General features: G+C 35.3%; 2 protein-coding genes across 4 annotated transcripts; both read left to right on the forward strand.

The window, feature by feature from the left end:
• The first annotated feature begins 603 nt into the window (after positions 1 to 603).
• Positions 604 to 5,109, forward strand: LOC121777629 (telomere repeat-binding protein 4-like). Of its 3 annotated transcripts, none has more exons than XM_042174947.1 (10): positions 604 to 878; positions 1,644 to 1,791; positions 1,878 to 2,721; positions 2,816 to 2,977; positions 3,067 to 3,114; positions 3,214 to 3,293; positions 3,462 to 3,697; positions 3,846 to 4,172; positions 4,292 to 4,355; positions 4,689 to 5,109. In XM_042174947.1, the coding sequence occupies exons 2-10, from the start codon at positions 1,711 to 1,713 to the stop codon at positions 4,881 to 4,883; spliced, it is 2,037 nt and encodes a 678-aa protein (XP_042030881.1). In that variant the 5' UTR covers positions 604 to 878; positions 1,644 to 1,710; the 3' UTR covers positions 4,884 to 5,109. The 3 variants fall into 3 exon arrangements, with proteins under 3 accessions (XP_042030881.1, XP_042030880.1, XP_042030879.1); XM_042174946.1 differs by having other exon boundaries at positions 604 to 837; XM_042174945.1 differs by having other exon boundaries at positions 604 to 1,791.
• A 1,485-nt stretch (positions 5,110 to 6,594) lies between these two features.
• LOC121777642 (scarecrow-like protein 14) lies at positions 6,595 to 10,242 on the forward strand. Its single transcript, XM_042174958.1, has 3 exons — positions 6,595 to 6,718; positions 7,371 to 9,812; positions 9,892 to 10,242. The coding sequence occupies exon 2, from the start codon at positions 7,475 to 7,477 to the stop codon at positions 9,710 to 9,712; it is 2,238 nt and encodes a 745-aa protein (XP_042030892.1). The 5' UTR covers positions 6,595 to 6,718; positions 7,371 to 7,474; the 3' UTR covers positions 9,713 to 9,812; positions 9,892 to 10,242.
• Positions 10,243 to 14,579: the final 4,337 nt, after the last annotated feature.

Raw genomic sequence — 14,579 nt, forward strand, 5'->3', positions numbered from 1 at the left:
AAGTCATAACATAAATATACTAGTAACAATATTTGTAAATAGTATAACTCGTGACAATCATTTCTAATGCATGCTAAATGCTAATATTGAATATATCTACATTTACTTAGAAACAATATTAATATTTGGGTTGATTACTTTTATTTAGAGATATCGTGGGTTTTGATTTCCTAGACGGATGATCTTATTCTTACTGTCATACTGTGTATATAAGTTCGAATCGAAAAAAATGAATTTTCATAAAAATAAACCAAAATTGAAATTGATTTATTTATTTTTTCTTATGAGAGACTAAACTAAATTATAATATTCGATGTAGTTCATCCCAAATATTCAATTTTCGATTTCTTTTCTCAACCCTTTGCCAATGCATAAATGAGCCATTTGTTATGGATATTTGGAGAAATCATGATAATTCATAAATTCAACCATCTCCAAGAAAATGGCACATTCTATCTTATTAGAGAGACATGTGGTGAACAACTCATGTGATAAATAGTTAGCCAGAGTGGGCCCCACCGATTCCGATCCAGTCTTATTCCCTCATGAATAAAATAAATTGAATTTATGGATATGATTTTATTACATAGATCTATCACATAATTTTGACTTATAAGCTTTATATCAAATAATATTCTAACCATATTACGCCATATTATTTTTGACTTGTAATATTGAACAATTTTGTTATTTCTAACTAGTTATAATTATTGTAATATTTTTGTAATAGAATTGACTAAGTAATATGTTCGGAACACTAAATTTTTATTCGTTTATTCGGTTGCTAATGTTTGGTTGGATCGCTGAGTTTCGCTTTCTTCTCCCAAACCCAGAGAGGTTTTATTAAATCCTAACTCTATGTTCTTTTTTATTTGATGGTAATTTTTGAAATTTTGTTGCTTTGATTTGGAGTACGGATGAAGTTGAGTTTTTTAGTTGTTTGAGGAATTTGATCCGTGGAATTTGATGATTCTGCATTTTGTTGCATAAGACGAGAGAATGTGATTTCGCGTGTTTGGTTGTTGGAGGGCTGATCGGTGATCAGACTCTGGAATTGGACAATAAGACCTGTTTGAATTTTAATTTATGTTCATTTTTGTGCAATGGAAACTTTGTGAACTGAATTATGTGATGATGAGGAAAAGAATCGCAGGAATTCTGGTCTTTTCGTTTAGATTGACTTTTTAAGAAACTGTTTGTTTTTTTATATGTTTTTTTATGATGATTAGAGTGATCAATTGATGGTTGGGGCCTGTCTCATAGTCTTCAGCTGGAAACTTGCGTGATTATTTCGAAAAAAGAGAATATTCGGTTGAATGTTGTGTGGTTGTTGTTGGATCAGGAACTCTTTCTTACGTAATTTCTGATGTCCTTTCTCTGAGGATTATGGATTCCTCTTATTGTCAATCTCTAGTGGTTTTGTTGTTTTCATTGGATATTTGACTTGGAAATGATGTTACAGCTTTTAAGGGTTTTTGAACTGGGTTTTGTATCATCTACATTTATCAGCGGTTCTGAATGTTAGAGATCATTTCATCTTAATTTGAATTTTGTTGGTTTCTCTTTTATCATCGTTGTTCTTTTGGCTGTATCTCACTTCCTCTGACTATGCACTAATCATATCTTTGGTTGATGTTCTGTAGATTGTGGTTGATATTGCAGTGCAGCCTCATTTCATTTGAATTTCTGTATTTGCTCTGCTGCTGAGTTATGGTGTCGAAAAAGAGGCTGGGTTATGGATTCCGCGGTTACCGGGGCCCTGTTATTCCCAGAGCTCCTAGATCTATTAGGGTAATTAAGTTTCTGAATTATGTATTTTCTGCCATCCATGTAATTCACCATGTAACCAAGAATCTCATATTTGTATATCTTCTCAGAAGAGAGTCCCACACAAGAAATTGGTAGAGGAAAGCCAACTTTGCGCCTTTGAATTGCTTGCAGCTGTAGCTGGAAAGTTGTTATTTGAGAGTGAAAGTTCTGCTTCTAGTAATGTAGCAGAAGCGAAATCCCAGCTCGGCAGTTCCAGAGACAGAAATGAGAAACGGCAGCCTAGAGACGATAAAGCTCTGAAATCGGAAAGATTAGACCATGGAAGTTGTGCTGAGAGTGCATTTGTTCCAAAAGTTTGTGTTGAGGATCGTAATCTCTTCAACTGTAAGGGTATTCCGCAAGCAGAAAATGATCAGGTTGTTGAGCTGACTGCTGTACATGTAAGTTCTGATTTCCAACAGAAACTCGATTGTGTTATAAAGCTTGGGATTTCTGTGGAGAAGAGTCTGGATGAAAATGCTACATGTAAAATAGAAAGCTCCAATTTCATTGGTGAGAGTCTTAACAGCAAAGTAGAGAGTGGATCAGAAGTGCAATCACAGGATGACAAAAATCAGATAGGTCTCTTATCAATGGCTAACACATCGACTGTAAATGATCCAATCGGTGAATATGTGAATACTAATGTTCTGTCTGACCCAGAGAGTAGCGTCAAGTTTCCTTTGTACAGAGACTCGAAACCTGATGCTTTGTTGAAGAAGCGTTACAACAATGTAAAGTTAGGCACTAGAGATGATGACGAAAATTCTTTTAGGTGCAATAAGTCTAGCACCAAGAGTAGGCCCTTGAGGCCACAACCTCGTATTTTACGTCATAGAATGAGGAAAATGATGACGTCCAAATACTGGAGAGCAACTCCCAAGCTGATGGATTACGAACTTTATAGCACCAGTAAGTAAAACCAGCATGATTATACAAACTTGATGGGGAAACCAACATAAATTGGAGTTAATATATCCATGGTAATTTGTTTCTTTGTTTGCAGGTGAAGGAATGAAGACATTTTACCGGTATAGAAAGAGCATGCATGCACGAGAAAGGTGTGAACAAGCACCTCTTAAGAAAAGGAAATTATCTGATCGCAGCTTTAGTGTTGCAATTGATCAGGAGCAGAGCAGTGATAGCATCTTCAATTTGCCTGAGAAGGGTACGATTGAGAAATTAATCTTTCGGCTTAAATCGTTATTTGACATTTTCTATCGAACCAGATTTCTGAATACTGTTGTATTTATGCAGCTAGTGGAGCTTCAATTAAAGGTCACGCAAAAGCAAAGGATCCTAATGGTACATTTTTTTCCTTTCATGTTAACTATGCTGAACTTTTAGCTCTATAATATTATTTTCTGCAAAACTTTCTCAGACATTTTTTATGTTTTCCTTCAGTGACATTTAGCATTAAGTCCTTCAAGGTACCAGAGCTGTACATTGATGTCCCTGAAACTGCAACTGTTGGCTCTCTGAAGGTTTGTGTTCTTATCCTGGTCTTTTTATGATGAGACGTGTTTTGCCCATGCATGTGGATATGAAACTTCGTTTCCCCTTATCTTTATTTCAATGATTGAAGGCATTAAATAACCAGTGGTTGTGCTTATGGTGAATGTAGTTAACATATGTGCTTATCTTCATTTCAGAGGACTGTTGTGGATGCAGTTGCGGCTATACTTGGCGGTGGAATAAGAGTTGGGGTAATTTATCAAGGGAAGGTCAGAGATGACCAAAGGACTTTGCAGCAAGCTGGTATTTCTCAGTGTGCCAACCCTGATAACCTTGGTTTTATATTAGAACCGACTTTCACACATGTTTCCCCATCCGAGACTCCTAAGAAACCTCCTATGTTATTTCCATGTGCAGACCGACCCTTGCCTAGGTATTGCTATATATTTTATTTTTGATGTTGTTCCCGCCGGGGCAGTCTTGAATGTTGTGGTCTCTTGATTGTTTAAAATACAATACATATCAAGGAAGTATTCTTTCAGATGGAAAATGAGGCGTTGGAGTTGTTTCATATTTTTCAGGTCTCCTATCTCCCCAACGACTCGTTCAGGGGTGTCAAATGCCTCAGTGGACCCTCCGCTTGTTACAAAGTCAGACAATGTGGACAACAATGAATACATATTGTCTCCAACGACCCCTGATAATAAGCTAACAGATGGAGCCATTCTCGACTCCAAGGCATTGATACCAGCCCCTGCCCATCCAATGAATGTGGAGCCCCTTGCTGCAATTCCAGCAAATTTTAAACATAAACGCAGTGAGATGTCACAGCGTAGAACTAGGAGACCGTTCTCCGTGACAGAAGTGGAAGCACTAGTTGAAGCTGTTGAAACGCTGGGAACTGGAAGGTAAAGGATCTTTGATTCGTAGAAAACACCGATCGTCGAGATATGTGTGGTTCTGCTTGCAGACATTGTCCTCCGACATCTGTCCAGTAACACTCTTCAACCACCTATTTTGTCTGCAGGTGGCGCGACATTAAAATGCGTGCTTTCGAGGATGCTGATCATAGAACATACGTCGACTTGAAGGTGCCAAATCCATCTATCACACTTACTATTCATTGCCATTGAATGTTGCCTTCCAGCATGATAGCTTGCTTTTTGTGGCTTCTATGATTTGTGATTTATTTTATTTTTTTGGTACCTACCAAGATATCTTTTTTTTTTAAGTTACGAATATTTTCATTAAATATTATTCTATCCCTCACATGGTTTAGGCATATAATATTGCTACTGAATCTTAGGCACAATCTTTCACATGGGATATTATCTCAATTATCCTTGCCTGGATTCATACAAACTATACTACTTTATTTAACAAATGCAATAACTACATTTTCTTCCCATGTTTGGTTATTACAGGATAAATGGAAGACACTGGTCCATACAGCCAGCATTTCCCCTCAGCAGAGACGGGGAGAGCCCGTGCCACATGAGTTGCTGGACCGTGTTTTATCTGCGCACTCCTATTGGTCGCAGCATCAGTCGAGACAACACGGTAAGCACCCAGCAGACCCTTTGAATGTCGATTCTCGCGAGGTGATCCTTGGAGCTTGAAGGATCGAAATATAATGTTGTTGATTGTAAAATGATGTTATTTTAGGATTATTTTGTAACAATGAAGCTGTAAAAATGTGTTGTATTCAGTTTGTTTCATTCTGTGTTCTTACACTGATTTGTTGTCCAGTATTTCACTGACTCTGACTAGTCATTAGACTGGTTTTTTTGTAAATAATTCTTGTAATAAAATGGGTTAACATTAATCAATGTACTCCTTGTAGCCTATTTTGTCTCTTAATAGCTTTGATTAAACAAATCATTAGTGTCAAATGTTATGCTTTTCCACTATAGAACAACTGGATAACCACAATTTCTTGTGACCATTTAAAAATTCTCAGAAAGATATTTCACAGATCTTGAAAATAAATTACTCGAGCATTGTATCTTAGCGGTATTATTCCCAATTTAATATGGACGGCAAATTAGTGTGATGAATCTCAATCTCTTTATCTTCAAGACTTCAACCAAACAAAATTTGAATCTCAATCTCTTTATCTCCAACCCAAAAAAAAAATATTATTGACCAAAGTATTTAATAATATTTGTCGAAATGATGATGCCATTTAGCTAAATTTCTTATTAAGCTTTGACTTTAATAATCGTTTGTAAGAATGCACAATAGTTTTGACATATAATATTGATAGGTATTTACTAAACTGATTTATATGAAAATTTGAGATTAACACATGAAGGCTAGATTTTTTTTTTAAAAAAAAATTCACATTTGGAGCATTCTCCCATCTCACGGTGTGTTGGCTTTGTCCCAATACTTCAGGGTTGGGGTTTATTTATGTTTTGTCTGTAATCCATTATTAGCAATGAACATTACATCCTTTTCGATGTATCTAACTCCACGAGTTTCATTTTTTGAATATGTCGTTGGGTGGATAAGTGGATTAATATATTCAGTACACTTTTACCCCATAATCAGCGATTGCAATATCTATGTTTGAGTCTTGATTGACAATCTGTTAAATTTGTAATCAATTTTTTGGCAAGAAAATTTATATTGACCAATGAAAAGATGGTAAAATGTGTCGTGTAGCAAATTAAAATTGGACTTCTCTGTCTTTCGTAAAAGACACTACTTTTATTGTTAGCAAAGCGAAAATGTGAAAACCGGACTTCATTCTCTTTCTATATTTAATTAATATTTTTCTCCCTTATAATGTATTTAAGTATTATTTTTATCTATTTAATGTTCAAGTGTGACAACTAAACGAGAGCGAAAACCAAAAATTGGATTACCAAACTTCCAATAAAAATGAAATTAATGGAGTACTATCTACTATCTAACCAATGACAAACAAACAAATAAACAAATAATTATAAATACAATCTAAATATAGTACTCCCTCCGTCTCGCACTACTCGCACGTATTTCCTTTTTGGGCGTCCCAAGTTACTTGCACTCTTTCCATTTTTAGTAAAAATTTTCACCTACAGCCGTCATTTTTGACTTTCATATACACTCATTCCTTAATCTCCGTGCCGAAAAGGAAATGAGCGAGTAGCTCGGGACGGAGGGAGTAATAATAATACTCCATCATTGTAAAAAGTAAGCTATTTTTATTCATAGATATTTTCTCACAACATTAGGTGGGACATTTTATTAACTCCAATAAATCAATAAATTTCAGCCCTTTTAATTATAGAATATTCAATCCATCGTATTAGTTAGTGGACTGCTTTATCCTCAGCGTCCTTTCCACTCTTTATTGCATTAGAATATGTCAAAAAGGAGCAGACCCATTGTCTACATTTCAACCAACTCTCTTTTCTCTCTCATAAACCATAGCCTGTCTCTCTCCCCCTCTCCCTGTTCTTGGAAGGTATGTCTTGACTTTTGTAGTTATTACTTCTTCAGCTTAGTTATTTCCAACATCTTGGAGTGATCATGTCTGTATATATCTGTGCTTGTATTTAAATGTCAAGTAGGTCCTTTTCAGCTTTAAAGATTTTGATTTTCTGGTTCTATTCCCTAGGTTTTCTCTATTAATAACCAAAAATCAAAATCAAGATTTCATTTTTACCTTAAATGACAAGCCTTCAGTTTTAATTTGACTTAGTTGATTCAAGACTTCATTTTTATTGGAAGGTTGATCTTTGATTGTGTGAAGTTTGTAGTCTTGGAAATTTCTTGACCTTTTGTAATAGGCAGTGGTAAGAGGAAAAAGGGGTGATGTTGGAGTAGTACATATGTTGAAGGGGGCTGTGATTTTATATTGGATGATTCTACTTCTGTAGTCTATTATAGCCATGGATAGGATTTTTAGCAGTATCAGTGGACCAGTTTCAAGAATGAAATCAAGATTTCATTTTTAACCTTAAATGACAAGACTTCAATTAATTTGATTTTAGTTTAATCCAAGACTTAATTTTTATCGGCGGGTAGATCACGTTTGGGGGTCTTTCGATTTCTGGGTTGAACTCTGATGATGTGAAGTTTGTAGCATTGAAAATTTCTTGGCTTTTTTGTTACAGGCAGTGGTGGTAAGAGGAAAAGGGGTGATGTTGTAATATTTGTTGAAGGATTCTACTTTTGTAGTTGATTTTTGATCTTGAATTTGTTGTTGGGACTATATGCCATGGATAAGAACTTCAGAGCTATTAGTGGACCAGTTTCAAGAATGAGATCAAACAACGAAGCCCTTCACGTGTATCCTAATGCTAATGTGATCAGCGATCTGAGGATTAGTGATAGGTTCTTCAATGGGAATATAGATGATAACTCTAGGCATACCTCTAGCCAGTTTAGTTTTGCCACCGGGGGGCAATCACGGGAGGATGACTCTCCCGAGGATTTTGATTTCAATGATGGTGTGCTCAAGTTCATAAACCACATCCTCATGGAAGAGGACGTGGAAGATAAAACCTGTATGTTTCAAGAGTCTGCAGCTCTTCAAGCTGCAGAGAAGTCATTCCACGAGGTTCTCGCAGAGCAGCATCCTGCTTCGAGTGATAATCATCATCTGGTGCCTAATTTGAACCAGGGTGTCGAAAGCCCTGACGAGAAGTTTCTTGAAGAATCAAGAAGTAGTGTTTATGACCCTAGTGATGTGGAGGTGTTTTCTCCTGATTGGTTTTATGATCCCGACTTCAATGGCTATAACGCACATCATATTACTGTCGATGTTCGTTCGACCTGTCAGTCATCATACAGTTCATCTTCTAGCAACGGTACCTTTGCTGATGGGCCGGTTGATTCGCCTGTTAGCATTCTTAAAAACGCGGATGCGTTCAGCAACCAAGAGTCGGCTATGCAATTCATGAAGGCAGCTGAAGAAGCAAGTAGATTTCTTCCTTGTGGCAGCAACTTGATTACGGGTGTGAGAAATGATGAGTCGAGGGAAAGGGCGAAGAAGGTAGGCTCCACCAGCGTGGCTGTTAAGTTGGAACGGAGATCTGATGAGGAGACTCTCGATATTCCAAGGGGGAAGAAAAATCCTTACCACGAGACATTAGAGGGGTTACAAGAGGAAAGGAGCAGCAAGCAGTCGGCCATTTATACCGAAACTACTTTGAGCGATGACATGTTCGATCTCGTTCTTCTGTGCAGTGGAGGAAAAAACGAATCCGCCCTGCGAAAAGAATTGAGTGAAGTAACTAAAAGCACTCCTCAGGAGGATCAACCGGAGGGAGTTAACGGTGGGAAAATCCAGGGTAAGAAAAAAGGAGGAAGGCGAAGTGTGGTCGATTTGAGAACCTTATTGAGCCTTTGTGCACAAGCCGTTGCAGCTGATGACCGTAGGACTGCAAATGAGTTCCTGAAGCAGATTCGACAGCATGCTACTCTGACAGGGGATGGGATGCAGAGACTTGCTTGTTACTTTGCTGATGGTCTCGAGGCACGTATGGCTGGATACGGAGATCCTATATATGCTCGTGCTAATGCATTGCCGACCTCGGCTTCTGACATGCTGAGAGCCTACCATATATTAATAGCAACGTGTCCGTTTAGGAAGATATCTAACTTCTTTGCTAATAAAACCATCATGAATGTTTCTGAGAAGGCCACGAGGCTCCACATTGTTGATTTTGGCATTTACTATGGTTTCCAATGGCCTAGCTTTATGCAACGGCTGAGTAATAGACCCGGTGGGCCCCCAAAGCTTCGTATTACTGGAATTGATCTTCCGTGTTCGGGTTTCAGGCCAGCAGCAAGGGTTGAAGAGGCTGGGAGGCGTTTGGCTGGCTATGCTGAGACTTTTGGAGTACCGTTTGAATTCAATGCGATTGCTCAGAAGTGGGAAACGATCAGACTCGAAGATCTTAAGATAGACAAAGACGAGTTGCTCGTGGTGAGCTGTTTATTTCGATTCAGGAACCTTCTCGACGAGACTGTCATAGTGAATAGTCCGAGAAATATCGTTCTAAGCCTTATCAGGAAGATGAATCCTGCCGTCTTCGTCCAGGGGGTTGTGAATGGCTCGTACAACGCTCCCTTTTTCATTACGAGATTCCGGGAGGCGATGTTTCACTACTCATCGATTTTTGACATGCTCGACACCATCATTCCCCGCGAGATTCATGAGAGGATGCTTCTTGAGAGAACTGTGTTTGGGCAAGAGGCTGTGAACGTAATTTCTTGCGAAGGAGCCGAAAGGATCGAGAGACCAGAGACTTACAAGCAGTGGCAGGTCCGGAACATGAGAGCCGGATTCGCCCAGCTTCCTCTCGACAAGGAGATCGTGAAACTGGCTAAAAACAAAGTCAAGTCGTCCTACCACAAGGATTTTGTGATCGATCAAGACGGCCAGTGGATGTTGCAAGGGTGGAAAGGGCGCATCATATACGCGCTCTCGTCTTGGAGGCCTGCTTATTGAGCTGCTCGGTTCATGACTAGAGAAGGCCAGACGACTGGCTGGTTGCTGTTCGTGCAGGCTTTCCGTGTCAAATGTCGAACATCTACTAGTTAGAAGCAAGGTATCAATCATCTATACAAGTTTATGACCTCAACATTTTATAGATTTATCATGTTAACAATTTGTGAATGCTTCTTCAGATGGTCTGTTGATAACGCCTTTACGTCTTCTCCTATCCAAAGCTCGGCTGGAGAATGACAAAGTGGCGCAAAAACGGAACGCGAGCTTCGAGTATTGGTAGGTAATGTAACCTTCGTTGATATTGAGAAAATGACATAGATCAAGGTTTTTGGTTTAGGCTTTAGAGTGAAGTGTGCATAATTGCAGTCAAATTGGCTCGTATGTTAAATGAAACGACGGCGTTTTGTTTCGCCTGCACATTACACAACAATATAGTAGTAGTAGTAGTATGCATCTTGGCTTACTGAATAACCATAAAATTACACTTTCGTGTCTCATCTTTCCATCAGATTTATTAGTTTTCTGCATAATCTATGATCCATGAGCTTATTATCTATAGTTGTTTTTGTTTTCTGAATTTAAAATTAGTTAAGAAAAAATGGTGCATATTGTATAGTTTGGCATTATTCAAGCAATGTTAGAGCAGCTTTCAGGTGGAATTATTTTAAATTCTCTAGTTGTAATGAAATCTTAGTGGGTGGTGTGTGTTTATTGGTAGATTTGACATTTTAGTATTATATCGATAAAATAGCTATTTAAATATCTTCAAAGCATTGCGAATGTTAAATACTTATAAATAGTTGTACAAATTTTAATATGCAATTCGTTAACTAAGATAGAGGAAAAGTATAATGGAAGTAATGTTAGTCCATGAGATCCACGAAGTATAACTTTCTATATTCAGACTTGATCTAATTTTGAAAGATGATCCAAAATGGTCAACTAGTTTAAATTTTGACGATGGAGAAAATATGCGTGAAATATGGTGGGAGGATTAGTTATTTAGTTTAGTCGTTTAACTCTCCGAAATTTTCATATTTTTATATCAAAAAGACAATAAATTTGAGCAAAGAGATGCTGGAAATTTTCATGTTTTTTTTTATCATGGAATAATCTGCATCCGAAATTTTTCATGGTATGGATTTGAGTATCAAATTGAACAAAAAAAAAAGAAAGGAAAAAAAAAAGAAAGAAAATATCAAATTCTTGCTTTTTATTTTTTATTTTTTTTATTTCATGTATACGTGCTAAAATGAGTTCATTGGCTCAACATTTGAAATATTTCATTTGTTTTAGTTTTAAAATGACAAGATCTAGTACAAACCCACCACTCATTGGGATATTTTAAAAAATAATAATAATTAACTTCTATATAAAAGAGAAAATTACAATTACAAATAAACTCTTATACAAAAAAAAGGAGGAAATTGGAAATTGCAACTGATGTCAAAACCCCACCACCCATTGGAATACTTTTTTAAAAATAAAAATAAAAATTAACTCCTATATAATGGAGGAAATTACAATTACAAATAAACTCCTATACTAAAGAAATGAGGAAATTGGAAATAAATTGGAAATTGCAACTGATGTCAAAAGGGTTTGAACTCGGCACCTCATACAATAATGTCTAAGCTTATTGCCGCTAGTTTAAAGGCTCTGGACCATCCATTGGGATACTTTCGGCCTTAATCTGCAAGCCGGGTCGAGCAGGATTAATCCGATTCCGCCGAAGGTGGATTCGGAACACCCGTGGCAAAAAAAAATTGACAAATCTCTACGTGAATTTGTTTCAATCATCTTTAGTTTTCTTCTATAAGTATTTTGTGACAATAAATTAACAACCTTCGTCGAATTAGACTTTCAATTAACACTGTTATTTTAGTTACATTAACCTTGAGGATTTCAACTTATACTATTAGATTTAGTTACATTGGGTGGTGATTTCAAATTTTCTTACATTAGAAATTTATTGAATAATTGAGCTTATATTTAAATCATATACTGTTATTTGATATTTTAAAATAAATTTTAATATCTAATATCTTCTTCATCGCTAGAACTTAAACTGGTTAATCTATTATATTATCTGCTGAAATAAATTATTAGTATATTTTTTTATTTTTGTGAGAACTTTTTTAATGACAAGTGAAAATTATATGAGTTGGTCTGATACATTAATATCAACTGATATTATACTTCTTCCGTCCTGCTGAAATAAATTATTATATTTTTTTATTTTAGTGAGAACTATTTTAATGACAAGTGAAAATTATATGAGTTGGTCAGATATATTAATATCAACAGTTATTATACTTCATCCATTCAGAAAAATAGATTACATTTGTCATTTTTGGTTGTCCATGAAAAATAGATCTAATTTGAAAAAGGAATCCACATTTGCTACCTAACACAATTAAACACTACTGATAATATGGATCACACATTTCACTAACACTAATTCTCTCTTACTTTACCAATTCTATATTAAAACCCATGTAATTCACAATATGATCTATTTTTCCATGGACCATCAACATTTCTTTAATTTGTGGAGGCAGTATAAAAACATGTGTCATACTACTATGTACGAAGAAAAAGGAGGAAAAGCCTTAATTAAAATCTAAAATAGTTAATGACTTTTGTCAAAATAAAATAGATGTAATTTATGGTAAACCTGTGTCGCTTTTGTAGCACAGCCCCGTGTGCTGTGTTTTCCCCACAGTAGAGGGTCACCCACTACTTTTTGATATAATTATATGAAAATTATAGTTTAATTAGTTTATTAGTTACATCATTACATGACAAATGTAATTTGTGTGCGTGACAGAATCCAAAATAATGTCGATCGACATATATTGTTGAAACATCTTTCATTGAAGTCGTGACAATTTGTTGTTTATATGAATAATCTCAATATTTTAATGCGGTCTCTCTTTTGTCAATTTGTTTGACTAAATTATTATTATAACAACCTTTTGTTGTTTGACCAATGATGGAAAGGAGATGCAATAAGTTTGAGTAGAGAAAATTCGTAGTTTTCGTGGTAACCGATCATAGAGTACTTTAATTATCCAAATACTCAAATTTTCGAAAAAATAAATAAAACTGTTGAATTAAGAGCCGAAAATAAGCTACTACTCTGCTAAATTGATTTTTCCTACATAAGCGCGTTATAAATTCTCTCAAAATTGTTTTTTTTTTAAATTCCGTCTTTGGAAAAAATGCCTAGCCGTTTTGTGTATTTAAAACACAAATGGGGTCCACATGTTTAAACATAAATATGTAGTAATACGCTCTCCATTCGCAAATAGGAGTTCCGTTTTTCCATTTTTGTCCGTCCACGAATAAGAATCCCGGTTCATAATCACCATAAATGGTAAAGAGGTCCCACATTCCACCAATCTATTCCACTCACATATCATTTAAAAGTTAAAACTAATATATACAAGTGAGACTTATACTCTACTAACTTTCTTCCATCCACTTTTCTTCACATTTATTAAAACTCGTGCGGATAGGAATGAGACTCCTGTTTGCGGACGGAGGGAGTGCTTACTAAGCAAAGTAACAGTCTATCATGTTTTAATTATTTAAGAGGCGTAAATCAATGATATTAGGGACCAAATTTAGGCTTGTAAAACATACTAAGGTTTGTAATTTTAGGGATCAGTACTTATGAAAACATAATATTCTCTCTGATTAGAAAAATAGTCTCATGTTTAGAAACATATATGAATAAATCCGATAGTACTTTCAGCAGTGATATCAAGTGCTTATGGAATTGACGGATTTAGTTACATGTTCACTAGCAATCCAAACACAAAATTATACCCCTATATAATGACCTACTTATTCAAAATTGGTCAAATTAAAGTCCACAATGCCCTGAATTTTAATTTGATTAAATTAAATATACATATCTAAATATAACTAAACTATACAAACTAGCTTAGTAGCTTTATGGCTAGTAGTTAAATACTACATGCACTTGCTAATCTCAATCAGGCCTCAACAATTCGGAAGGCCAAGTTTTGGGAAGAAGGAAGACAGATTAAGAAAATAAAAATAATAATGTAATATTTTCGTTAAATAATTCTTATGAAAATCACCAAACATATAGTGATATACGTGAGATGTAAGGAGATATTTCAATATACTCACTCCGTGCCATGTTTCTTGCTCCTTTTATTTTAAATCATAAATTTAGAATTGATTTTGTAGTTTAATGAAATTAATATTGTATATATAATGAGAGATCGCTTAAAAAATATTTAATTAACTTTAATATAAATTAAATATTATAACTCTTATTTACGATAGAAATGTATAGTAAATAATTTGGGATAGGCTAAAATAGAAAAATACTACTACAAATTAGGGAGTAACATACGAAAGGCGTAGAAAATAGGGAACGGAGTGTAGATCTTTGAATAAAAAATCTAAAGAGAATGACATTCAATGAAAATGTGTTAACACAACGTCACACTCTCTTTTAGTGCGATGTTTAATAGATCTCCTCTTAGACTGATAAAATAAGATTGACATATTGAAAATAGTGCATGAATTTAAAAGGTTTAGCAAATTGGAAATGGCTAAATAGTAAATATAGAAAATAGTGCAGATCATTGAATAAAAAATATAAAGAGAACAAACAATCAATGAAAAGGTGTTGTAATAATATTGAATTTAAAAGGTTTAGAGTATTGGAAACGGCTAAATATTGAAAATAGTGCATGAATTAAAAAGGTTTAGAAAATTGGAAACGTGTAAATACTGAAAATTAAATAGCGCAGATCATTGAATAAAAAATCAAAAGAGAAGGACGTTGAATGAAAATGTGTTGTTAACAATTCGAAAACAATAT

Source organism: Salvia splendens, chromosome 18, assembly GCF_004379255.2.
Source record: "Salvia splendens isolate huo1 chromosome 18, SspV2, whole genome shotgun sequence".
Lineage (NCBI taxonomy): Eukaryota > Viridiplantae > Streptophyta > Magnoliopsida > Lamiales > Lamiaceae > Salvia > Salvia splendens.

Coding starts and splice junctions, on each gene's coding strand:
- LOC121777629 (XM_042174945.1), top strand. CDS start 1,711: ATGGTGTCGAAAAAGAGGCTGGGTTATGGATTCCGCGGTTACCGGGGC. Junction 1,792..1,877: donor GAGCTCCTAGATCTATTAGG/GTAATTAAGTTT, acceptor ATATCTTCTCAG/AAGAGAGTCCCACACAAGAA. Junction 4,173..4,291: donor GAAACGCTGGGAACTGGAAG/GTAAAGGATCTT, acceptor TTTTGTCTGCAG/GTGGCGCGACATTAAAATGC.
- LOC121777642 (XM_042174958.1), top strand. CDS start 7,475: ATGGATAAGAACTTCAGAGCTATTAGTGGACCAGTTTCAAGAATGAGA.